The sequence below is a fragment of the Eriocheir sinensis genome, chromosome 55 (assembly GCF_024679095.1).
Source record: "Eriocheir sinensis breed Jianghai 21 chromosome 55, ASM2467909v1, whole genome shotgun sequence".
NCBI lineage: Eukaryota > Metazoa > Arthropoda > Malacostraca > Decapoda > Varunidae > Eriocheir > Eriocheir sinensis.
In genome coordinates this window covers 3,752,586-3,779,178 of record NC_066563.1, presented here as the reverse complement: position 1 = coordinate 3,779,178, position 26,593 = coordinate 3,752,586, and the positions used below count along the sequence as shown (strand labels likewise).

Below are 26,593 nucleotides of genomic sequence, written 5' to 3'. Positions count from 1 at the left end.
CTCCTAAACGCCTGCTGAATAGTCTCTTCTATATTCGGTCTATTTCCATATTTAACATTATTTAAGATAGAAACATCAACGTCTACTGACATTTTCAATTTTGTTTCCCTTTTGAGCCTTTTTTTCTTCCTTTCCAGACCAATTTTGACTTGTAATGAGGTACTTTGATATAATCCCTCTTCTGTATTCGGTCTTTTTCAATATCTATCTTATTTTGAGTTGGAATCATTGACCTCTACTTCCATTTTCACTTTTATTCCCCGTTTGAGGCTTTTGTTTTTCCTTCCCAGGCCTATTTTGACTTGTAATGAGATTTTGATATAATTCTTCTTTCTATATTTGGTCTATTTCATTATCTGTCTTATTCTGAGGTAGAATCATTAACCTGTACACTCACTTTTTCTTTTATTCCCCTTCTGAGGCTTTTTTTTTCTACTACTACTACTACTACTATAATAATAATAATAATAATAATAATAATAATAATAAAAATAATAATAATAATAATTTCATATCAGCACTTAAAAGATGCATTTTATTTCATCATTATTTATTGTAAAAGAAAGAAAGGATAACATTTAAACAGAACATTTAATAGTAACATAACAATAAAAAACTCCTTATTTAACTTCATATATCAGCACTCAGAAAGACACATTTTACTTTTATCACTATTTATTGCAAAATAAAGGAAGGGTGACATTGAAGCAGTACTTTTACTGATAATAATGTACAGAATCAGGTTTTCCCAGGTACCCATTTATCGACCAGCCCAAAAGGGAGGACGAACAGTTGGTTGGGTGACTGCCTGGTGGTTTGGTAGTTAGGCACGCTAACCACTACACCAAGGAGGTGCTAACTTAACCCAAGGAAGTATTTATTTAACTTGTCTTTTTATGTACATTGCGTGAGTCTGTTGCATCTACCTCAGTAAAGAGAGCCTGGAAAAAGGTTTGTCAAGCAGTCTTGTAAGTATTGCCATGTTGGGCTTTACATAGACATTTTTTTATTAGTTGAGAGAGAGAGAGAGAGAGAGAGAGAGAGAGAGAGAGAGAGAGAGAGAGAGAGAGAGAGAGAGAGAGAGAGAGAGAGAGAGAGAGAGAGAGAGAGAGAGAGAGAGAGAGAGAGAGAGAGAAGGAAAAAGATAGAGAAGAAAAAAGAAAGAGAAAGGAGGAATCAATAGAGCAATGGGGGCATACACCGAGGGTGCGTTGCCTCACCCACCCTACGATGCCAAGCCCGGGGGTTCCGTCAGGTGAGTCTCCAACGCCATATACTCATGTTGAGCAAGTCCGTAACACCGTAAGCCAGGCCAATCCGCCGTAAGACTTCCTGGCGAGACTCACTGTTGTTATGAATTACACTACCAAGATATGTGAAGCTTTCTGAGATCTCAACGTCCTCGCCACACGCATGAACAGACTGTACTGTTTCATCTAGCAAGCCTCCAAACACCTGTACCTTGGTCTTAGCCCAGGAGACCTCAAGTCCCAAGGGCTTCGCCTCCTCGTGCAGTGCCTTGAGAGCCATCACCAAAACCTCCAGCGACTCTGCCATGATTACTGCATCATCAGCAAAAACAAGGTCAGTGACCCTGGTAGTGCCAATGGATGCCCAACAATCACTCTGGTCCACAACTCTGCCCAGTACAAGTGTTGAAAAGCGATGGGGCAAGGACACAGCCCTGCCTCACTACCGCATTCACGGGAATGAAGCTGGACAAGCCCCCCCCACGCTTCACAGCACATTCTGTCCCAGAAAACAGGCCAGTCAGCAAACCAATAGTCCTCGCAGGAATCCCACGGAGTCGCAGAAGATCCCAGAGTGCCTCACGATGCACGAGGCAAACGCCTTCTTAAGATCGACATAGGCTGAAAGCATTCCATGTCGAAACTTACGTCGGCGCTCCACCAGTACGCGAAGCGCTAGGATACGGTCAGTTGTTGACTTACCAGACGTGAACCCAGACTGTTCAAGTCTCTGCAGCTTCAGCTGCTGGCTGCGAATTCACATCAGTAATAGGTGGGCAAGCACCTTGCCTGGCACACTGAGCAGTGTTATACCACGGTAGTTGTTGCAGTCCTGTCCGTCCCCTTTCCCTTTCCAGATAGGGACGACCAACCCCCTCTTCCAGTCAGGAGGAATGGTACTGGACTGCCATACGGCAGTCAAGACTGCATGCAACCCATGGATCCCGGCCTCACCTCCAGCTCTGAGCAGCTCCGCACTGATGTTACAGGTGCCAGGTGCCTTTCCACCCCTCAACTTTGCCACACCCTCTCTGACCTCGGCCAGAGAGGGTGGGCTTTCGTCGATGGGTGAATCAGCATCTGCCACCTGCAACCCAGCAACTGGAAGCTGCCCACATGGAGGATCTGCCGTGTACAGCTGCTAAAGAAGGAAAAAGAAAGGGAAAGAGAGAGAGAAAGAAACAGAGATAGAGACAGAAAAAAATCATTACCACCTTCTCCTCCTCCCTTGCATCACAGCCCATGGAGTGCTTGGGGAAGACAGAATCTGATCCTTTTAAAAGGTGAGTTGATGGCTTTTGATTCTAAGAGACAGAATCATAGTCAAACAAATAGACTTTAACAGAGCAAAAAACAACATCGATGCTTTTAAATTATGCTAAAAAAATCAGTTACAAGCACCTCATCTCTCCTTTTGGTTACATTTTCTTTTAATTCATTCATTCATTTCTTTCTTTCTTTCTTTATTTCTTCATTCATTTATTTACAATACTTGAACTCAGATTTTTTCTCTACTCTCATATTCTCTCCTTTTTGTTACACTTTCTTTTCCTTCTTCTCTTTCTTTCTTCATTTATATGCAATACCAAAACTATTTTTTTCTCTCTTTTTGTTACACTTTCTTTTCCTTCTTCTCTTTCTTTCTTTCTTCATTTATATGCAATACCCAAACTATTTTTTTCTCTCTTTTTGTTACACTTTCTTTTCCTTCCTTCCTTCCTTTCTTTCTTCATTTATATGCAATTCCCAAACTACATTTTTTTCTCTCATTTTGTTACTTTCTTTTCCTTCCTTCCTTCCTTCCTTCCTTTCTTTCTTTCTTTCTTTCTTCATTTATATGCAATACCCAAACTACGTATTTTTTCTCTCTTTTTGTTATACTTTCTTTTCCTTCTTTCCTTTCTTTCTTTCTTTTTTTCTCTACTCTCTCATTCACTCTTTTCGTTACACTTTCTTTTCCTTCTTTTCTTTCTTTCTTTCTTTCATTTCTCTGCAAAACCTGAACCCATATATATTTTTTCCCCTACCCTCACAGCATTCATTTCAACAAACACGTGAAATTGAGCAAAACAAAACCAGTGCATCGTCGCTTAACTTAAAACTTAAAAATATTGCGATACAGATCATACAAGCTGGAATCAAGAACCTCCTATTGCAGCTTCTTAATAAAATGCTGCTGTTTCCCCGTGTCTCTCTTGGCTTGAGTAAACACCTAAGAACCAAGAAGAGTGATTATAAAAGGCTTAACTTGCTGTCTGACTAGTAAAGAGTTCGAATGATTTTATTAGTGAGCTATTTTTTTCTTTTTTTCTTAAAGCTTTTGTTGGTGAGCTAAGATTCATTTTCCTTTTGTAATTTTGTTGGTCATCTACTCCTCTTTTTTATCTTTATTTGTTTATTTTTCTAGTAAAGAGTTGGAATTATTTTATTGGTTAGCTATTTTTTTATTTTTCCTTGTAGCTTTTACTGTTGAGCCACTATTTATTTTCCTTTATTGATTTTATTGGCCAGCTACTCATTAATTTATCTTTATTTATTTATTGGTCTCTCTTTACTTCATCTGGTTTACCTTTGAGATGCTGGAGGTAAGATTACATGGCTTTATATATTGTAATTTATTTATCTTTATTCATCTCTTGCATTTCTTTAGTATACCTTTGAGATGCTGCAAGTTGATTTATCCTTATTTGATGATGCAAGATTGACGAAATGGCTAATGTGACTGTAAATTCATGCTAGCAAATTAATACCTTTGCGCTACAGTGGTTTGTGTGACTGCTTCTTTTCCTCTTCTGTAAAACCATGCCCTCCCTGCTTTTTAATGCCCCTACAAGCATCTGCAGCAACTTGAGGCTCAACGCTCCACATCTTAATTATTTTCCTTCATCTCAATCCTAGTTGCTATTCTGTTCATGGGTTTCAGTGCTATTAGTCATCAGATTTCTATTACCATCAGCGGTGCTACAGCCCACCATCTGTTCCTTTTATAATTGGCACTTGTTACCCTACATTGAGAGGTAAATATGCACACATCAGCTGGTAGGTTACATTTTCTCTCCTCTTTCTGTCTCTTAAATATTAACTCCTAATTAAACCTCCCAGCTACAGCCCATCATCTCTCCCTTTCCGCACTTTTTACCATACATCGAAAGGCAAATCCGCAATGCCTTGTCACACACACATCAGTTGATAGGTTACATTTTCTCTCCTCTTTCTGTCTCTTAAATATTAACTCTTATTTAAAACTCCCAGCTACAGCCCATCATCTCTCCCTTTTTGCACTTTTGACCCTACATCGAAAGGCAAATCCGCAATGCCTTATCACACACACATCAGCTGGTAGTTTACATTTTATCTCAGTCCAAAAACTACCTTCCAGCAATCACCTTCCTGCTCCTCACTCCCTTTGTATTAGGCTCCTATGTACCTTGACTTGAGGGGCGACAGCTTCCGTCAGTAACTAACGTCTCTGGCTACACCTCTCTCGGCAGTCTCCTCATTTGTGGTGCCTCTTGGATGGCCGCGAGATGTCATCCCTCCGTCGCTTGTTGATGGCGTTGCGCGGGTCACTCACATCGTACCAGTGGTCATCCTTGGTGCTGGCGTCCTTGGCGAGCACCACATCCGCCGAGCCGAAGAAGAACTTGTGCTTCATCCTGGAGGAGATGCTCAGTTAGTAATTATAATTATTTTTTTTATGGTAAAGAAAGTAGCTAAAAAAGACAAATAGAAAAAAAGCTTGCAGTAGTAAGGGTTGTGGGGTGAGGAATAGTAGGTTTATGAGGGTGATAGTTCTTGTAGTAGTAGTAATAGTAGTAGTAGAGAATGACAGTAGTTGGGTGAGAAATAGTGAGTTAATAAATAAATCCATCAACAAATAAACAGATTACCTTACCATTACAAAACTCTTGACATAGACACACACACATACAAAAAATAAATAAATAAATAAATAAATAATAATAATAATAATAATAAAAATAAATAAATGAAAAAAAAATAAAATAAAAAAATAAAAAAATTGATTACCATATAACAGATTACCTTACCATTACAAAACTATTGACAATATAAATAAAAAAAGAATATTAAACTCCTTACATGTCAAAAAATAAATAAATAAATAAATAAATAAATAAAAAAAATAAAAAAGCCAAACATTTAAAGCTAACTATTGATATTCCTTTCCTATTTCGTTGCCTTTATTTGCCCTTGAGCCGTCTCCCTTGCTGTTTAAAAAAAAAAAAATAATAATAAATAAATAAATAAATAAAATAATAATAAAAATAATAATAATAATAATAATGATAATAATAATAATAATAAATAAAAATAACTGCAAAAAATAAACTTCCCTCTAGAGACACACAGTAACTCACCAGCCAGCAGTGTCATCATCATCGTCGTCATCATCAGCAGCACCTTCTGACTTGTCCTCTCCCCCCTCCTCCTCCTTGTCCCCTCCTCCTCCGTCCTCTCCCTCGCTGCCGGAGTCATGATAAACAACCTTGCTCATTTTGGCCTGGAAGCGCTGCAGGAGGGCCAGGGTTTGGTCCTCTCGGGAAGCTCCTTTGTGTGGTAGGTGTTTCTTGGCTTCCTCGTACCTATAGGAGGGAGAAAAAAGGGGTATAGATGAAGAGAAGTGAATGATCGTAAAGAGAGTGAGGAAACAAGCAAAAAATGAGTAAGCAGAAATGAAATTGGAGAAACAGTATATTTTGCAGTGTTTCTTGGGTTTCTTGTATCTATAGGAGGGAGAAAAGGGTATAGATGAAGTAAAGATGAGTGAAAGATCATGTGGAGTGAAAAAACAGACGAAACTTGGAGAAACTGAGTATTTTGTGGTGTTTCCTGGCTTTCTCGTATCTATAGGAAGGGGAGAAAAGGATATAGATGAAGTGAAGACTGAAGATGAACTGAAGATAGGTGAATGATCATGTGGAGAGTGAAAAACAAACAAAACTTGGAGAAACTGAGTATTTTGTGGTGTTTCCTGGCTTTCTCGTATCAACAGGAAGGGGAGAAAAGGATATAGATGAAGATAAAAGACAAAGATGATGAGTGACACAAGATAAGCGAATGATAATAAGGAGAGTGAGGAAACAGAAACTAGAGAAGGATTCCGTGTGGTAGGAATTTCTTTACCTAATCAAACCTGTAGAAAGAAGAGAAACAAGATATCTTTTTGTGGCACAGGATATCTTTTTGTGGCATAGGATATCTTTTTGTGGCATAGGATATCTTTTTGTGGCACAGGATATCTTTTTGTGGCACAGGATATCTTTTTGTGGCATAGGATATCTTTTTGTGGCACAGGATATCTTTTTGTGGCATAGGATATCTTTTTGTGGCATAGGATATCTTTTTGTGGCACAGGATATCTTTTTGTGGCACAGGATATCTTTTTGTGGCATAGGATATCTTTTTGTGGCATAGGATATTTTTGTGGCACAGGATATCTTTTTGTGGCATGGGATATCTTTTTGTGGCACAGGATATCTTTTTTTGTGTTACTCACTTTTGTCTCTCTTTCTTGTATTCCTTGAGGCTCTGGGCGTCCTTCTCCTCCTCCTCCTCCTCCTCCTTCAGCTCCTTTTCGGCCTTCAATTTCTTGCCCGTGAGGTCCTGCTTCAGCTGCTTGATCTCGGCTCTCATCTCGGCCCTGCAGGAAGAAGACAGTGGAGTGAGTGAAAGGACAAGCCTGCTAATGAGATGTTCCATGACTTAATACAACAAAAAGATGCAACTATACTGTAACTTTGATTATTTTTATATTTGATCTACGTAAGGACAGTGAAGGAGAATGTGGACAAGGCTGCTGACAATTTTTTCTTATTCCCAAACTTAATGAATGAAAGGTAAAAATAAATGAATGCAAGGGCAGGGTGTGAAAATTTGTGGCAACTAATAAACTAATGGAAAATTGAGTGGAAAAATGGAAAGCTGTCTTGATAAGGGTAGAGATCATTACCATTATTATTATTATAATTATTAATGAGATTTATGAGAGGAAATACAGTACCCTCCAGAGTTTCGCGATCCTCGAGTTTCACGCTCAATTCTAAATTCTTACCATCCCGACTTTCATGTATTACTGCCCCGACATGCTGTGACATGTATGAGTCATGTTTACCTACCATCGGAGTCACACGCAATTCCTCAAGGTAGTGTCACACTGGCCGTTTTCCTCCAACCGTTGGGGCTACTGGCAACCGGGGCCCATCCGCCCAACCGGGAGCGAGTTGTTGGTTGTTTGTACGGATGGAAAATGGTTGGGGGTACGAGCAACCGCGTGGCTGTATATATGTAAACAAAATGATGACGGCAGTGGCTGAGGAGTGAGGAGCAGTGGAAGATGGCATGCCATGAAACTTGTAAAGTAGACTGGCAGCGCTGCTTTGTTTATTATTTAATAGATAGTACAGGGCGGCTGCTTTGTTTACGTTGTGAATACGGACAACCGACCTTGGCCATGTGTGACGCACACCCGGAAAAGTTGGAGTTGCTGGTCGCCCCTATCGCCAATGTGGTTGGATGAAAAAGGCCCAGTGTGACACCAGCAGTTTAAAGGCACTGTCACACAAGCTAGTTTTTCAGGAATTTCCCCCTGAAATTATCTCCCAACAGTTTTCTGCCTCAAATTAATCCTCAAGTTTGGTCACACAGAGGACTGTTGCATTCTGGGATATATCAGCTGAAAAGCAAAACAAACAATGGATTCAGATGTTGCAGAGTTTGCTTTGAGGTGTTTTCTGAGGAAAAAGAAAAATAATGAAAAGAAAGCATTTGGTGGTTTGTGAGTGGCTAGCTCGGAGACAAAGGGAGAGTGTGTTACAGCTTGCTACTGTTAACCCTTTCACTCCGGCGACGCCAACGTCGGCGTCACCGTATGGAAAGGGTTAGTCCTCTTCTAAACCTCTTAATCTTATTCCATTTCCTCTTAATCCTCTTCTAAACCTCTTAAGAGGAAATGGAAGAAGATTAAAAGGAATTTAGAGGAGGATTGAGAGGTTTAGAAGAGGATTAATCCTCTTCCATTTCCTCTTGACCCTTTCCATACGGTGACGCCGACGTCTGCGTCACGGATGGAAAGGGTTAAATGCTACAAGAACTTAGCAATGAGGACCCAGACACGATGAGGCAGTGGCTACGCTTGGAATCAAGTCCATGACCTGCTCAACCTGGTTACTCCAAGCTTATCTAGCTTTGTGGAACTCATTGTGGAACTGGAATAAACACACGGATAGCTACTAAACCGATAAGCTGATACGCTCTTCTTCTTGTAACCATAGCTTACCGACCTCACGAGAAAATAACTGATATGCTGGTGACTGAGTTTCTAACTAGAATTTTGATGAGTTTTCCGTGAAATGCAGCCGATTTTTAATCTCTGTACAAAATTCTTGAGAAACTAGCGGTTGGGTGACTGTGTTCACACGTGCTGGGGCGAGATTCAGAGATGCGTGCTAATGGCCCACGGTAAAAGCTACGAACTAATGATTTAACTGTGTGACTATTCACAAAAAAAATAAAAAAAAAAAAATAAAAAGTGCTTGTAACAGTGACTTTTAGCATATTTTTAAAAGCACTGATGTTGTTTTATGTTCATTATATCTTGTTAACCCCTTGACTGCAGATTTCCTGCAAGAAGACCTCACCAAGCTACAGGACTGAAACAAAAAGTGTCTGCTACAATTCAATGAAGAAAAATGTAAAGTCATGCACCTTGGGAGGGGAAATCCAGCATACCAATACCACATGGGAAACACTCCACTATCCACCACAGAGGCAGAGAAAGACCTGGGAGTATGCTACCATGCTACCACTGAAGGATAAATCCGTGCCAATCGCAGCGGACGGGTTGAAACACAAACCAAGTAGCCTCACTCACATTTTTTCATCCTTTGCCCTCTTCTCTTCATCCAAGATTGATCTGTAAGCAGGCACCTCTTCTTCCTTCTTCACCTTCTCCTTCTCCTTCTCCTCCTCCTCCTCCTCCTCTTCCTCCTCCTCGTTGGTGTTTTCCTCCATCCCAGCAGTCACTTCCAAGCTCTCAATCTTCTCTCCTTCTGTTGAATCCTCCCGACGTAGTTTCCTCTTTATCCTGCAAAGCAACGAGTTTAAGTAAGTTCAATATACTTAAACACATCAGGCTCCCACAACAACCATTTCCCAAGGCCACAGAGAAGATTAGCAGGGTTTACATGGGTATTTTCTCCTATTAGTGTTGTATAAGTCTTGCCAAATTATCACTAGGCTCATAAAACTGCCCATGGAAACACTAACATATCCTCTACCAAAGCCTTGTTATACTATCACTGGGCTCATAAAGCATCATCATCATCATCATTTCATCGACGCCTGCTCCTGGGAGCTCCCACCAGGGGATGGCCACGGCAGAAGAGTTTCCATCTTTCTCTATCCAGACATTCCCTCCTTGCCTGCTCAAAGTTTCTCAGGAATCTTTCCCCCCTCTCCCTAACGTACTCCTGCACCCTATCTCTCCATTTCACTGGAGGTTGTCCTCTAACATTCCCTCCCTCTATCTCACTCACATACACCCTTCTGATCATCTTACTCTCCTCCATTCGCTCTATGTGGCCAAACTACTTTAAAGTCTGTCGCTTCACTTCTTCCACCACTCTACACTTCTTCCCTTCACCCCCGTGATGCATTCCAAAACGCTCATACACTTTCATTACTCATTCCATCCATTCTACTCACACCACAAGCACTCCTCAAATAACTTATTTCCACTGCCTGCACCCTAGACCTCTGACTTTCATTCCAGGCCCATGTTTCACTTGCATATGTGAGGGTTGGTACTATTATTGTATTTCTCAAATCCCTCTTTACCTCCATGCTCACACTTCTGCCATTCATGATACGTCCCAGAGACCCTACCACCCTTCTTCCTTGCAATCCTCATAACACTACCCATGGAAATGCTAACATGACCTCTACCAAAGCTTTGTTAAACTATCACTAGGCTCATAACACTACCCATGAAAATACTAAGACTGTATGACTGTGTAATTTAATGCCTCATATTTGACCCAAGACTTTTTTTTTCATTGATTGTATAATTCAACACTAATTTTGTGGCACTCTTTAGACAACTTCACTGACCACCCCCTTTCAACCTAACCTATCCTAACCTTATCTAACAACTTATCTTAACCTAATCTAACCTAACCTAACCAAATCTAACCTAATCTAACCTATCCTAACCAAATCTAACCTAATCTAACTTATCCTAACCTATCCTAGCCTTATCTAACCTATCCTAACCTAACCTAATCTAACCTATCCTAGCCTAATATAACCTATCCTAACCTAATCTAACCTAACCTAATCTAATCTAACCTAACCTATCCTAACCTAACCTATCCTAGCCTAATATAACCTATCCTAACCTAATCTAACCTAACCTAATTTAATCTAACCTAACCTATCCTAACCTAATCTAACCTATCCTAGCCTAATATAACCTATCCTAACCTAATCTAACCTAACCTAATTTAATCTAACCTAACCTATCCTAACCTAATCTAACCTATCCTAGCCTAATATAACCTATCCTAACCTAACTTAACCTAACAGGCTCAAGAAGCACCCTGGCACCATCAACCAACCTGTCGAGAGAGTCAGTGCCGTTGTTAAGGGCCTTGCCGGTGCTGGCAGAGAGTGTTGGGTCCATGGCAATGTCGTGGGCGGAGTTCCCTTTGGTTGAAAAGTTCTTGGTGGCCGCCAGAACCTCCTCCTCCTCCTCTTCTGCTTCATCGCCAAAGGACAGGAGTTTGAAGTTCCTGGAGGGGGAGGACGAACGGTTATACATCTTCGTTCACTTGAGACATATTTACAAGGGTACATCTCCTACATTAGCCATTATCTCTTTATTACTGTGTTTCTTGAGGGCAAAGGGTTATGCATCACTGTTTACTAGAAGACATATCTACAAGGGTATGTCTACTGCATTACCAATTATCTCTTTATTACTGTGCTTCTTGAGGACAAAGAATTATGCATCGTTGTTTACTAGAAGACATATTTACAAGGGTATGCGATGCCTCTCTTATTATCTACTCTTACTATATCCTTCTACAGCTCAACAAAGTACGCAATGTTAGAACACTACCCACTTTGTTCCTTTTTTCTTCTTCTTCTTCCTCTCCTCCTCCTTACTATTTCCATCTACAGATTAACAATGTACGTAATGTCAAAATGCTACCCACTTTGTTCCCTTTTTCTTCTTCTTCTTCTTCCTATCCTCCTCCGGCACCTCGTTCTCTATCTTGAGCCTGGGTACAATGTCTGGGAAGGGGTTGCTCAGCACTTCTGTCTTGAGGATCTTGTGGGGGTACTCCGGCCTCTCGTCCTGACAACAGTGGATGGAGATTTTGATGCTTAAGTTTACAGTTCTTGTATTAGGTAGAGGCATGTGTAAGTATGTATAACTATCTTGTACTGAGTATAAGGCTTGGGGAAGGGAGAAGTGGTGGCTGAGTGGTTAGGTATAAGCATGTGTCTGTATAATATTTTACTCTTAACCCCTTGATTGCAGATTTCCTACAAGAAGATCTCACCAAGCAACAGGAATGGAACAAAAAGTGGCTGCTAGAATTCAATGAAGAAAAATGTAAAGTCATGCACCTTGGAAGGGGATATCCAGCATACCAATACCACATGGGAAACACTCCACTATCAACCACAGAGGCAGAGAAAGACCTGGGACTATATGTTACCAGGCTATCATTCATTCATTCATTCATCTTTGACGCCTGCTCCTAGGAGCTCCCACCAGGGGATGGCCACGGCAGAAGAGTTTCCATCTTTCTCTATCCAGACATTCCCTCCTTGCCTGCTCAAAGTTTCTCAAGGATCTTTCCCCCCTCTCCCTGACATACTCCTGCACCCTATCCCTCCATTTCACTGGAGGTCATCCCTTAACATTCCCTCCCTCTATCTCACTCACATACACCCTCCTGGTCATCTTACTCTCCTCCATTTGCTCCATGTGGCCAAACCACTTTAAAGTCTGTCACTTCACTTCTTCCACCACTCCACACTTCTTTCCTTCACCCACGTGACACATTCCAAAACACTCATAGACACTTTCATTACTCATTCCATCCATTCTACTCACATCACATGCACTCCTCAAATAACTCATTTCCACTGCCTGCACTCTAGAACTCTGACTTTCATTCCAGGCCCATGTTTCACTTGCATATGTGAGGGTTGGTACTATTACTGTATTTCTCAAATCCCTCTTTACCTCCATGCTCACACTTCTGCCATTCATGATACGTCCCAAAGACCCTACCACCCTTCTTCCTTGCAATGCCCTTTCTCTTGTCTCTCCTTCTGTACCACCATGCTTACACATAACTGATCCAAGGTACTTAAACTCATTAACTTCCTCCATTTTTTCACCATTCAAAATTATTTTGCATTCTTTTTCACATTCAATTCTCACTCTATATGGGCATACAAAATCCACAACCTTACTTCTACTCTGCTCACAAACCATCACTTTACTTTTGTTGACATTTACTTTCAGCTTTCTCCTTTTATGTACACTATCAAAAACACTGACCAAATTTTGTAAGTCACTTTCATTTTCTGCAATGAGCACTGTGTCATCAGCAAATAAGATTGAATTCAGCACCCACTTCCTTCCCTCAGCGTACATTTTTACTCCAACTTCCTCAACTTTGCCCTTCATTTCTCTCATAAGTCCATCCATATAAATATTGAACAACCATGGTGACATGACACACCCCTGCCTCAAGCCCACTTTTATTTCAAAATGTTCACTTGTTTCTCCACTAATTTTGACAGATGCAGATGCATCCTCATAGAAAAACTTTACTGCATTAGCCTAATCAGTTTTCCTCCCATACCATATATCTTTAAGACATCCCATAATGCCATCCAATCAACTCTGTGTGAAGTGAAGGCCAAATCAGTGCCAAGTGCAGTGGATGGGTTAAGTATAAGGCTTGGGAAGGGAGGTGGTGGTGGCTGAGTGGTTAGCATGTTGGCGTAGTGCCCTGGAGGACCCTAGTTCGCATCCCGCCCGCCGCTACATGCTGGCAATTGTCCTTCAGCTTGAGTATGAAGTTGAAAAAATATATGACAACCTGAGAACTGGGAGACAGAGATTAGCAAGACTTTTCTGTGTGTGTCTTTGAATTGCTTCCTTCCTCTGCTATATAAGAAAATAATGATGACAAAGATAGATAAATAAAACCAGTACAAACTATATGACAACCTGAGAACTGGGAAACAGAGAGATTAGGAAGACTTTTCTGTGTGTGTCTCTGAACTGTTTCCTTCCTCTAATATATAAGAAAAAATAATGATGATGAAAATAAATAAAAATAAATTAATAAAAACAGTACCTTACTATATGACAACCTGAGAACTGGGAAACAGAGAGATTAGCAAGCCTTTTCTGTGTGTGTCTTTGAACTGTTTCCTTCCTCTACTATATAAAAAACAAAGATGATAAAAAATAAATAAAAATAAATAAATAAACAAAAACTGTACCTTATCAATAATTCCCTGTTTAGTATGCTATTTATGAAGCTTCTTTTTTACAACAGTTATGGGTGCAGAGGTGCCCATGATACCCTTGAACTGTTTCCTCTAATATATGAAAAAAATAACGATGATAAAAACATATAAATAGCTAAACACGAACATTACCTTATCAATAATTCCCTCCTCAAAGCGCGGGAGGTTGTACAGGGTGTTCCCGGTGATCTTGCCGAAGATGGTGTGTTTGTTCTGAAGCTCCGGAGTCTGGCCCAGCGTGAAGAAGAACTGGGAGCCATTGTCGTTGGGTCCGGCGTTCGCCATCGCCACCAGGCCACGGCGCACGAACCGCAGCCGCGTGTGGAACTCATCCTGAGGGGCAGAGTAGTAGGTTGAGAGGTCACTGTGTTATGCATATGCTTATAGTGTCATTAGAAAGCAGGGAGGGCATGGTCTGATAGAAGGAGATGTAAACACACAAAACACTGTATAAGGCTGTTCCAGAGTTTACCAGTGGATGGGGTGAAGGGGTGCTGGTTAACTCTTGCATAGGGAATTTTAATAGAATAGGGATGAGCAAGAACAGAAAGTCGTGTGCATTGTGGCTGCGGGAGGGGGGGAGGCATGCAGTTACCAAGTTCAAAAGAGCATTCAGCATGAAAATATTGGTCGAAGACAGAAAGAGATGTAACACTGCAGCACAATATAAGAAGAAGGAAGCAGGCTGTTAGATTGATTACTGAATTAGAAAACTACATTTGATTTAGTGTACAGTGACTATGGAGCTAAACTTGAGGCCTCACCTTGAAGGGCTTGCCGTAGATAGACTCTCCGCCAGTGCCCGTGCCTGTCGGGTCCCCCCCTTGGATGATGAAGCCCGGCACGACGCGGTGGAAGATGGTGCCATCATAGTAACCCTCCAGGCACAGCTGCACGAAGTTCCGGCAAGCCTTGGGGGCCTCACGTGACCACAGCTCCACGTCAAAGTCCCCGGCGGTGGTGACCAGGAGAACCTGTGGAAAGGAAGTTTGAAAGAATTCCTGTTAGTTTGACATTTATCATTTCCAAGAGAACATGCAGAAAGTAGTTTTGAAAGTGTGCTTGTTAGTTTGACAATTATGCTTTTAACCCGGTAGCAGCGAAGGGCCAAATTTGTGCCATGATATAAACCCCCCAAAATAGATGATACATAATCTGATCACAAATGCTTTGATATATATATATTATGAAATGGTTTGTGTGAGGGGAGGCAGGGTAGGGGCGTTACCTTGCCAATGGAGGCCGGTTCTTGGATATAAATGCTGCTCATCTTTCTTCTTCTTCTTCTTTTTCAGTGTTTTAGGGGTCAGGTCAAGCCATGAGGTCACGGCCAGTAAAGCCCCGGCCGTCCAAGTTGTTAGTGGGTGTTATTCTAGTGTTTCTGAAGTGTTGTTGTATCTTCAGGGTTGGGGATAGAGCCTGTCGAATTGTTGTTCTTGTTAGTTTTACAGTTATTCTCTCTCTCTCTCTCTCTCTCTCTCTCTCTCTCTCTCTCTCTCTCTCTCTCTCTCTCTCTCTCTGTTTCTCTCCCGCTTTCTGTCTGTCTGTCTCTCTCTCTCTCTCTCTGCCTGTCTTTGTTTCTTTCTGTTAGTCTGTCTGTTTTTCCCTCCGTCTGTCTGTCTGTTTTTCCCTCCGTCTGTCTGTCTGTTTTTCCCTATGTCTGTCTGTCTCGGCCACTAAAGCCCCGGACGTGCAAGTTGGTAGTGACTGTTGTTCTTGTGTTGCTGTAGTGTTGTAGTACTTTCAGGGTCGGGGCCACAGGCTGTCGAGTTGACCTGACCTCTGCACGAAGGTCTTGGTATACACACGAGAGGCTTGGAGTGGTGAGGTCTTCTTCTTCTTCTTCTTCTTCTTCAGTATTTTGTTTACGTTTTTATCTTCTTCTTCTTCTTCTTTTGATCCTTGACTCTTCTTTACACTTATTTATATATACTTCACTACGCACTCTTAGTTACTTAATTCACTGTGCATACTTATATACTTGGATAGCCTATTTAGCTTCACTATACGTATGCCACTCTGCATACTTACGGTATATATAGGCTGTACAGATACTTCACGTCACTTATATAAACTTACAACACACTCTTATAAGTTATTTCACTGTGCCCACTTATATACTTTACTGTGGGACACGGCTCAACATGCCCGTATACTCACAAGGACACGGCTCAGCACGCCCATATACTCACAACGACACGGCCCAACACGCCCGTATATTCACAAGGACACGGCCTAACACGCCCGTATATTCACAAGGACACGGCCTAACACGCCCGTATATACTCACAAGGACACGGCTCAACACACCCGTATATTCACAAGGACACGGCCCAACACGCCCGTATACTCACAAGGACACGGCTCAACACACCCGTATACTCACAAGGACACGGCCTAACACGCCCGTATATACTCACAAGGACACTGCTCAACACACCCGTATACTCACAAGGACACGGCTCAACACACCCGTATACTCACAAGGACACGGCTCAACACACCCGTATACTCACAAGGACACGGCTCAACACACCCGTATACTCACAAGGACACGGCTCAACACACCCGTATACTCACAAGGACACGGCCTAACACGCCCGTATATACTCACAAGGACACGGCTCAACACACCCGTATACTCACAAGGACACGGCCCAACATGCCCGTATACTCACAAGGACACGGCTCAACACACCCGTATACTCACAAGGACACGGCTCAACACACCCGTATACTCACAAGGACACGGCTCAACACACCCGTATACTCACAAGGACACGGCTCAACACGCCCGTATACTCACAAGGACACGGCCTAACACGCCCGTATACTCACAAGGACACGGCCTAACACGCCCGTATACTCACAAGGACACGGCCTAACACGCCCGTATATACTCACAAGGACACGGCTCAACACACCCGTATACTCACAAGGACACGGCTCAACACGCCCGTATATTCACAAGGACACGGCCTAACACGCCCGTATATACTCATAAGGACACGGCTCAACACACCCGTATACTCACAAGGACACGGCCCAACACGCCCGTACACTCACAAGGACACGGCTCAACACACCCGTATACTCACAAGGACACGGCTCAACACGCCCGTATACTCACAAGGACACAGCTCAACACGCCCGTATACTCACAAGGACACGGCTCAACACACCCGTATACTCACAAGGACACGGCTCAACACGCCCGTATACTCACAAGGACACGGCCCAACACGCCCGTATACTCACAAGGACACGGCTCAACACACCCGTATACTCACAAGGACACGGCTCAACACGCCCGTATACTCACAAGGACACGGCTCAACACGCCCGTATACTCACAAGGACACGGCTCAACACGCCCGTATACTCACAAGGACACGGCTCAACACGCCCGTATACTCACAAGGACACGGCTCAACACACCCGTATACTCACAAGGACACGGCTCAACACGCCCGTATACTCACAAGGACACAGCTCAACACGCTCGTATACTCACAAGGACACGGCTCAACATGCCCGTATACTCACAAGGACACAGCCCAACACGCCCGTATACTCGCAATTAAGGACATGGCTCAACACGTCCGTATACTCACAAGGACACAGCTCAACACGCTCGTATACTCACAAGGACACGGCTCAACATGCCCGTATACTCACAAGGTAGGTAGGCGGTGGCCGAACTGGTAGCGTACTGGGCCCACATTCACCGCGTGATGGACGACGCGGGTTCGAATCCCCGCGCTACCACTCGGATTTTTCAGTCACCGCCGAGTGGCTTAAAACTACCCACATGCTGTCCTGAAGACCACCCATCAACCCGGACTCTAGAGGAAGCCGTCCAAGCGAATCAAGAACGAGTTCCGGGGGGCAGCATGAGCCAATGCAAGATGGCGCCACTATAAACACTCGCCTGCGCCAGAACGGGCTGGGCCGACCATCAGGCCCCACCTGGAAGAAGCCTTGGGCCGACCATCAGGCCCCACCAGGAAGATGCCTACCGGCGCAACAGGCAACGACGTAAAAAAAAAAAAAAAAAAAAAAAAAAAAACGGCTCAACATGCCCGTATACTCACAAGGACACGGCTCAACACGCCCGTATACTCACAAGGACACAGCTCAACACGCCCGTATACTCACAAGGACACGGCTCAACACGCCCGTATACTCACAAGGACACGGCTCAACACGCCCGTATACTCACAAGGACACAGCTCAACACGCCCGTATACTCACAAGGACACAGCTCAACACGCCCGTATACTCACAAGGACACAGCTCAACACGCCCGTATACTCACAAGGACACAGCTCAACACGCCTGTATACTCACAAGGACACAGCTCAACACGCCCGTATACTCACAAGGACACAGCTCAACACGCCTGTATACTCACAAGGACACAGCTCAACACGCCCGTATACTCACAAGGACACAGCTCAACACGCCTGTATACTCACAAGGACACAGCTCAACACGCCCGTATACTCACAAGGACACAGCTCAACACGCCTGTATACTCACAAGGACACAGCTCAACATGCCCGTATACTCACAAGGACACAGCTCAACACGCCCGTATACTCACAAGGACACAGCTCAACATGCCCGTATACTCACAAGGACACAGCTCAACACGCCCGTATACTCACAAGGACACAGCTCAACACGCCCGTATACTCACAAGGACACAGCTCAACACGCCCGTATACTCACAAGGACACAGCTCAACATGCCCGTATACTCACATCCTCATAAAAATCATAATTTGACTGCCTGAGATCCTGTCATCATCCTGACTCATGGCATTGCGCTCCACAGTGTGATGTGCCCCGTAGAATCGAACGGAATCCAATTTTGCAATTTTGCTTGCGAAAGCCGAAGTTAACGAAATAGTTACGCTTCAATAGCTAACCTAAATGCAACTTTAGAAATGCGAATGATTTACTGTTTTTATATCTTTATTTTCACCAAAGATATGGCAACTACGACAAATATATTGAAGCAAAATACTTCTCAATGAGAGAAATGGAAGAAATAACTAGCACACATATGCACGCATCGACGTGTCACCACTCTCTGACAGAGTAACTTGATGCCAAATAACACATATAAACTGCGTTGCCAGTGACAGGAGCACTCAGTAGTCACTGAGTAGCGTGACGATTCCGAAGCACCCGGCGGTGAGTTGATAAGGTCTACGGTCTTAACATGCCATCCATTTATTTCAAACGTAACGAAATCGTTACCATCGTCGCTTTAGGGTTAACTTCTCACATCTATTCATCCCTAGACAAATGGTTATCAGTATTATCTGTTTTTAACGATTTTTTCCAAAGCCTTTGACACAGTTAATTACACGATTCTTCTTGATAAGTTATATTATTATGGTATGCATCCTAGCGGATTTTTAAATTTTGAGTTGGCAACACTGGACCCAGCCACGTGTTATTAGTAAACACCCACACAGCTGATCATCGTGGTGTGATCAGATTCGTGAGCTTTTCATGCTTTTTCTTGTGGACAATATGCTCATTCAAGATGCCCTAGGTGTCTAAGAAGAAGAGGAGGTAATTATAATGGGGCGCCAGAGGCGAACATGCTTTTGGCTGCAAGGTGGAGAAAGACTGAAATTTCCCTGCCAACAGCTGACCAACCACCTCCCTCCGCCGCCTGCTGCTCACTCACCACTGCTTGCACCTCACCCACTTGATGAAACAATACTTACGTCAATTCTGTAATGCCCCAGCGGTGAGCTTTTATAATACCGGAAAAGGCCTAACTTATTTTATATTCATCAAATATTCATATTTAACTTGGCACATCAAAAGGCACACAAAATAACCCCAATGAGCAATATTAAGTCTATAATAATGTGCTTATGAGAAGAAAAAAAAAAAAAAGAGTTGTAGTCATATGCTTGATAGGCCATGCATTCATTATTTATTGACCAACTGCAGTGGTTCTGGACTTAATCTTCATTGCTTCCTCTTCAAAATGAAAGTAACAAATTTTGTCATGGTTCTACCTGGTTTGTGCATACCTATGCCTCAACTTTAGGAAGTTTTCTCAAAAGTGATTTTTTAAAGAACAACTGTATTTTGAATGATATCTACTGTTACTAAGGATCGTTCTTTACTGAAAATTTTAATTTGGGCACATAATATCCTAAACTAAATAATGGCTGGAGGAATTTATCCTATCTTTATTGTAAGCTTGCAAAATATTTCCTGAAATTCAATTTTCCATTTCAGAGTTAAAAAAAATGTCTAGGAGAATAAGTGCTTGTCAAAAATCAGCTAATCAATATAGAATTAATTCCTACAGCCAAATTGTAGGGACAAGACTATAGAACATGTCCAAGAAAGATGAAATCAAATTACATGATTAGTACTGAGGTTTCAAAAAATTGCTATTTAAAAAAAAATTCTAATACTTTTAATAGTCATAATTTTTCAATGTAGAAGGTTGAATATTGGTCAGAAGTACTATATTCATTATTATACCATTAAGTGGACACAATTTCACGATGATTGGTTGATTTTGATTGCACCACCAAGAGTAACTCCTGGCTCACGCCCTCAAGGGAGTTGGATGATCAATGAGACTTCATGGCAAACTCTGCTATTTACAATTTAATGATAAAAACTTTACAGTCAGTAACAATACACTAAGCTCATACTTGGATGGACATGAGAGATGAAATATACCTGCCACACATACTTGTGTAATATATATATTTTTTTAATATTCTTAAATTCTAAATTTAAGGCTTTCACTTTAACATAGCTACTACTTTTCTCTGGCACTACTACTACTACTACTATTGTGGCTACTACTACTACTTCTACTACTATGGCTACTACTACTACTACTACTATTACAACTACTACTATCAATACTACTACTACAACCACTTTATAACTACTACTACTACTACTTCTATTTTACTACTACTACTACTATGTAACTAAAATCCATCTAATATATGCAGACATTTTCAGTGTAGCTCCTCTCCCTTGGGACTCAAATTGTTAGCATAGCCATCACATCTATTCAAGATTCAAATAAAAATATTCCAAAATCTGAAAAATCCAAAATCTGCAACACCTTCAGTTCCAGGAATTTCGGATAAGGGATTCTCAACCTGTACTATTGCTACCACTACTATTACTACTACTACTACTATTTAATTTGGTGGTTGACTATTCTTCTCAACTGAACATATCATTGCCCTGAGAGGTCAGTTGCTGCATGAGGTCAACTTTCCAAAAACACATACAATAAGATTTCTGATCTTTGAGGAAGCAATAAATATATAAACAGCAGAAAAGGAGTATATTCCTGCAGTTCTATCATTTCTTGAGTGTGAGCATGCATACATGAGTAGGCTACACATAAAAAGATTAACTGAATTTTCCTTAACTAGGGCTCATATGACAACGCAAAGATATAATTCAAAAGCTTTTGAGCTAGAGACCTCACAAAAAAGGGCCAAAACTAATGATATAACAATTATAATATTGATGATACTAAAAAAGTGGTGTTTGCAAAAGGTGGAAAACAAAGAGTCAAACCCTGTCCAGGATGGAGGGTCTTTTGACACACATCTACTCATTGCAATATTGTCCTTTTGTACTGAAAGATTGCTAAGCTAAGCAGCAAAGGCAAAACTGTATTCAAATTCCTTAAATGAGAGACTTGAGGCAGTAGAGCTAAAGTGGCAATATATCAACATTCAAATCTCCATCAAGCATGAGCTTCACCTTCACCTTTTTGTCACATGTACCTAATAAATATACAAATAAATAGAGGGAGAATTATTTATAATAACAATCTTACGTTCTTGGTCGACAAGGTGTGTCGAGGATGTTTGGCTCCTGCAGGTAAGGTATTTGACGCTCATCATAAAATCTACGGTGAGTCTTGTTCCAAGAGTGGTACCCAAACTACCTTACACTCCAGCAGTAGGTCATCACGAGTCATTGTGTCTAGCAGTGCCATCTGTTGGAGACACAAAGGTGCTAATTACGTCCTTCTTTGAAGCTGTTTATAAGGGAATATTAGTTATTGCAGAGGCCTCGACTCTAACGCGTGTTTGTCCAGGGCATTTCATGTCCAACACAGTATGCTTGACCCTCTACAGCAAAGGTTCCCAAAGTGGGCAGTACTACCCCCTGGGGGTGGTAGAAAGAATGGGGGGAGGGGGGTAGCAGGGAGGCATTAGAAGTAATTTACAACTTTTCATTTTTACAAAATCTGAATGACAAAATCTATGTCAAAAACATTAAAGTAAAGCTAAAGGAGGATGTATGCCTTAATACATGTTTGTGTTTGATCTTGTTTACAATTTTTAGCATACCAAATGCCCAGAAAGAAGTGTGTATTCGCATGTGTGTGGGTGGGTTGGGGAGCGCTAAGAATTCAGTGACAGGTGTCTACCTCAATACTCTAGCCCAGAGGTTCTCAAACTGGGCGCCGCAGCACCCTGGGGAGCCAAAGACAATGCCTAGGGATGCCACAAGATTATCATGAATTTTGAATCATGCCTTTTTTCTTCTTTTTGTTAGTCTGCATTTATAACTCTTCAGTTAATCTAATTCTACTGATGAGTTCTATGTTTGGGCATGTATTGTACTGTATGTTAATTTTGGTTTGAGTATGGATAATTTTAATTCATTAATTATAAAGTAATTTAAACAGGTACAAATGTGTATAACAAGTTTATTCATGTGAGGAGGGTGTGCGTGTGAAAAAGGGGTGCCACAAAAGGGTTTATATAAGTTCAGTGCCATCACTGAAAAAAGATTGAGAGCCACTGCTCTAGCCTCACAACTAACCACCACCAACACCACCATGACTTCCATCTCCCACCGCCACCACTCACCTGCCTCCTGATGAAGTGGATAACACACTCTAGCCGCTCAGGGTCGTCACATTGCCTGGCAAAGAGTCGCCGCCACAGAGCCGAAGCCAACACACAGTCGCTGGTCATGAGGCCCTCGTCATAACTGAACAATGCTGCCTGGAACGATGATCCCAGATTCTGGATTTGTTCCTGCCGAACGCTGAGTGTGGCAGCCTGAGGGGAGACCATGAGTGGTGGTGGTGTTAATATTATTGTTTTGTGAGTGTGGCAGCCTGAGGGGAGACCATGAGTGGTGGTGGTGTTAATATTATTGTTTTGTGAGTGTGGCAGCCTGAGGGGAGACCATGAGTGGTGGAGGTGTTAATATTATTGTTTTGTGAGTGTGGCAGCCTGAGGGGAGACCATGAGTGGTGGAGGTGTTAATATTATTGTTTTGTGAGTGTGGCAGCCTGATGGGGAGAATGTGGGTGGAGGTGTTAATATTATTGTTTTGTGAGTGTGGCAGCCTGATAGGGAGAATGTGGGTGGAGGTGGTGTCAAGGGGAGGATTCAACACTTTTTATAATTAGCCTAAGTCTTAATTTTATATATGTTATGAAAAATAATACCCTGATCATCAGACACATATATTGAATGAAATGTGTATTGTTTTCTTTTTCATAATCTTTTCATGTTTTTTCAAAAATTCTGAAGTCTATCTACTCTCATTTTAGCAGCAATTTTTTTGGTCATTGCACACAAAACACTTTATAATCTTCCTAACATAGTAAAAACAAATTATCAAAACCTTTTTATCAAGTCGCAAAAAAATTATGAGAAAATTTGCAGTCTGGAATTATTTGCAAAAATAAATTATATCGTTAATTTTTATTTAACTTTATTCTTTAACATCAAAAGTTTTTAGCCCTAAATTTCAATGACAATCATGCAAAATCTAAAGGAGGAGATACATTTTATGTATTAATACCCCTAGTTTTTGTGTAAATGGCGATGAAAGATTTTTTTTCCGTTTACGTTTCATAGTGCAATCAAATAGTTATAATGTCCCAGACCTGTTATTGTTTCATTCTTTATGGTTCATTAATCACACATTATTGAATTAAACTAATGATTTGGCACCTGGTCCCCCCTTTCAAAGGTGTCAATCACTCTAAGGTAAGGGTACTGTGATGTGCCAAGTCATCCATTGTTGCCAGGATTGAACTTCAAAACTCGCCTGGTTTATACTCATTGCTTACAGTGTCATCTACTTTTCTTCCCTTTTTGGCTTTGGTTGGGGTGGTAGTTCTTCTTTGCTCTCTGTGTTTCAACCCTTTTTCTAAATTCATGTTTGTTCAGAAAATGCTTGTAAGTAGATGACATTGTCATAGCTAAACTTGTGTTCTATTACTGTCACTTTGGTGTCAAATTGCACTTTAAAGTATCCAGTATAATTGACTTTCATGCTTTTCAACCATATTTCTTTATGCAATGATTGGTTTGGTGGTTGTGGTGGTGGTGAGGGATCTTGTGGTGGAGCGGCACTTGACCATGAACTTGAAAGTGTTGGCACGTAGCTGTTATTTGCATTTTCCCTTGCATACGCTGCCACTCAGTGGTTCTTCTCCATGTGCTGTTTCCACTTTGAAAAAATGTCAGTGAAAAGCTTCAGGGCACTAGTAAACGCTCCAGTTTCTTATTCTTAGCAAGAGCTCATGAAGGAAGATTTGCAGTGTAAACAGGGCAGTCTTCCCTCAGGCACCAATTCATCAGAGTGGGAGGTGGGAAAGCCACACAGTGGGCCGGGGAGAGGTTGCGAGATGCATGAGAATACAGTAGAAATTCGTTTATCTGGCATGAACTGGAGGAAGCTTGTGCTGGATAAACCGTTTTGCCAATGTTCTGAGAATTGCTAAAACATTTATTTTTTGGTTGAGCCTGGTGGTTGGCCCAAGCCCATCATGGCACAGGCAAGTGTTTATAGTGGCACTATCGATTCTTGGCTGGTAACGGCAGATACAAACTCATATCATCCAGCCCGTGGCGAAATGCGGGACCAACCACTCAGCCACCACCTCCCAAATAGAATAGAACTACTATAGAATTGATAATAAAGTCAATACATCCTACCCTACCGAATAACAGACCCAATGGTCAAGTAATAATGGTGAATGGCAGGTCTCAATACAAGGCCACAACACACTGGTCTATGATGTGGTGAGGAACACATGCTCTTGTTTACAAAGAAGAAAAGACTATTGCCTTGCGCCAATGATAAACATATTCTTTATAATTATAAATGCTACTTTACAATGCCCATGTTACTTGACTAGATCATCATTAAAAATTTATAAAGTACTATTACTACATACACAGTTATTGATGTTTTCAACTTTATGTGAAACTGAAGGTCAGGCAGCATATTACCGAACTGTACTCACCTGCAGCACAGAGAGAGAGAGAGAGAGAGAGAGAGAGAGAGAGAGAGAGAGAGAGAGAGAGAGAGAGAGAGAGAGATATGGGGGGTGGCAAGGGGGAGGGCAGAGGAGATGGAGGAGGGAGGGAGGAAGGGGAAGACGTCACAGCAATGTCGCGCTTCCCCTGGTCGAATGTCTAGATGGCCATGCCAGGCTTCGCCAATAAACTCAAGAGTAAGTGCCTTAATCATTCACATTTTACAATGCACTATATTGCCAAAAATCAGGGCAGGGTGTCAACAATGCTGCCAAAATACAACACGCTCAAGCTGCTTCTTTAGAAGATATTTGCGAAAAATGCTGGGTCAAGGCCCCTGAAACACATAGTAGGTCTACCAAAACCTAACTATCGGGGTTTAAGATGCAGGGTGAATTTTCTAATCTTCTGTTTTGAAAAAAGTGCGTCTTATATGGCCGGAAATATGGTATTTCTATCTATGTAGCCTCTGCCACTAATGGACTGGGGCCATCCATAAGGCCCCTCAAGAAAGGCTACAGGCGCTACAGCCAGCACGTAAAAAAAAAAAGGGGGGGAATTCGAGCCCCAGATATCTGCCATAGTTTAGAATGGCGGTTAAATGAGGTTTTACTAGAGTATGATACATCCCTACATCAGCCTACATAGGAAACTTGGTGAGACAGTACAGCCGTAGCAGTCGAGTTGTTAAAACATTCTCCCTGGCTCCGCTGTATCAACAAAAAACTCGTCAGCTGCTTCCCTGTGTCTGCTTCACCCTCACTGGTCATCACCTGAACTTGGTGTTAAAGGACAGGATGTAAAAAAAAACTAAAAAATTAAATAAATAAATAAATAAACTATCCCTCCTTGACCACCGAAGACCACTATCACTTCATCTTCCCCCCTCCCAACCCCAGTGCGGGACACCATGTGTCTAAAACTCAGCATGCAACTCATTCTCCGCCCAAAGCTGGGTTACCACAAAAGGAAGGTGACAGCATGGTAGAGGACTCAGAGGGGGTCATGTATATATCATTGGGAGCTATACTAGGATGGGAACCCTCGTGTATCTAAAAAAAGGCGCAGAGCTGCCAAACTATCACGGCAGACACTCGCCTTTTAAGCCAACCAAACCGCCATCCATAAAGGGGTTGAGACTAAAAAAGGAGATAAGGAGATTGCATTTGTGACGAATGAGAAAAATCACCTTCAGGAAAGAGATCCACAATACTAAGAACAGTTGAAAAATTGGTTAGATGTGATAACCCCAATTAAACTGGGAAAAGTCAAGACCACGGAGAGGTTTGCTAGGTAGGTTATGTGAAGAAGTGAGAGGCAAGCACACATTCCCTCTGTAACAGACTCACCCCAAGCTTCTTAGACCTCTGCTCACAGTCTTGCCACATTGCCTCCACCATGGCGTTGCGTGTGAATCTTCCCTCCTCCCCCTCAGCCATGA

At 41.9% G+C, this 26,593-nt stretch overlaps 1 protein-coding gene across 2 annotated transcripts; it reads right to left on the bottom strand.

Moving 5' to 3' along the window:
* Window positions 1-1,057: 1,057 nt before the first annotated feature.
* On the bottom strand, window positions 1,058-15,702 carry LOC126983914 (spliceosome-associated protein CWC27 homolog). Of its 2 annotated transcripts, none has more exons than XM_050837127.1 (10): window positions 15,613-15,702; window positions 15,061-15,251; window positions 14,597-14,806; window positions 13,965-14,165; window positions 11,486-11,628; window positions 10,886-11,059; window positions 9,142-9,354; window positions 6,769-6,912; window positions 5,630-5,854; window positions 1,058-4,906 (listed from the first exon to the last, which is right to left on the bottom strand). In XM_050837127.1, exons 2-10 carry the CDS (start codon window positions 15,100-15,102, stop codon window positions 4,747-4,749), a joined length of 1,512 nt encoding a protein of 503 aa, XP_050693084.1. In that variant the 5' UTR covers window positions 15,103-15,251; window positions 15,613-15,702; the 3' UTR covers window positions 1,058-4,746. The 2 variants fall into 2 exon arrangements, with proteins under 2 accessions (XP_050693084.1, XP_050693083.1); XM_050837126.1 differs by having other exon boundaries at window positions 15,574-15,694.
* Window positions 15,703-26,593: the final 10,891 nt, after the last annotated feature.

Bases quoted from the DNA above. Each gene is read 5' to 3' on its own strand.
- LOC126983914 (XM_050837127.1), bottom strand. From the start codon at position 15,102: ATGAGCAGCATTTATATCCAAGAACCGGCCTCCATTGGCAAG. The intron at 11,629-13,964 runs GTAATGTTCGTG...CACTGTTGTCAG, and splicing joins AGGAGGGAATTATTGATAAG to GACGAGAGGCCGGAGTACCC. The intron at 5,855-6,768 runs GTGAGTAACACA...TCCCTCCTATAG, and splicing joins TACAAGAAAGAGAGACAAAA to GTACGAGGAAGCCAAGAAAC.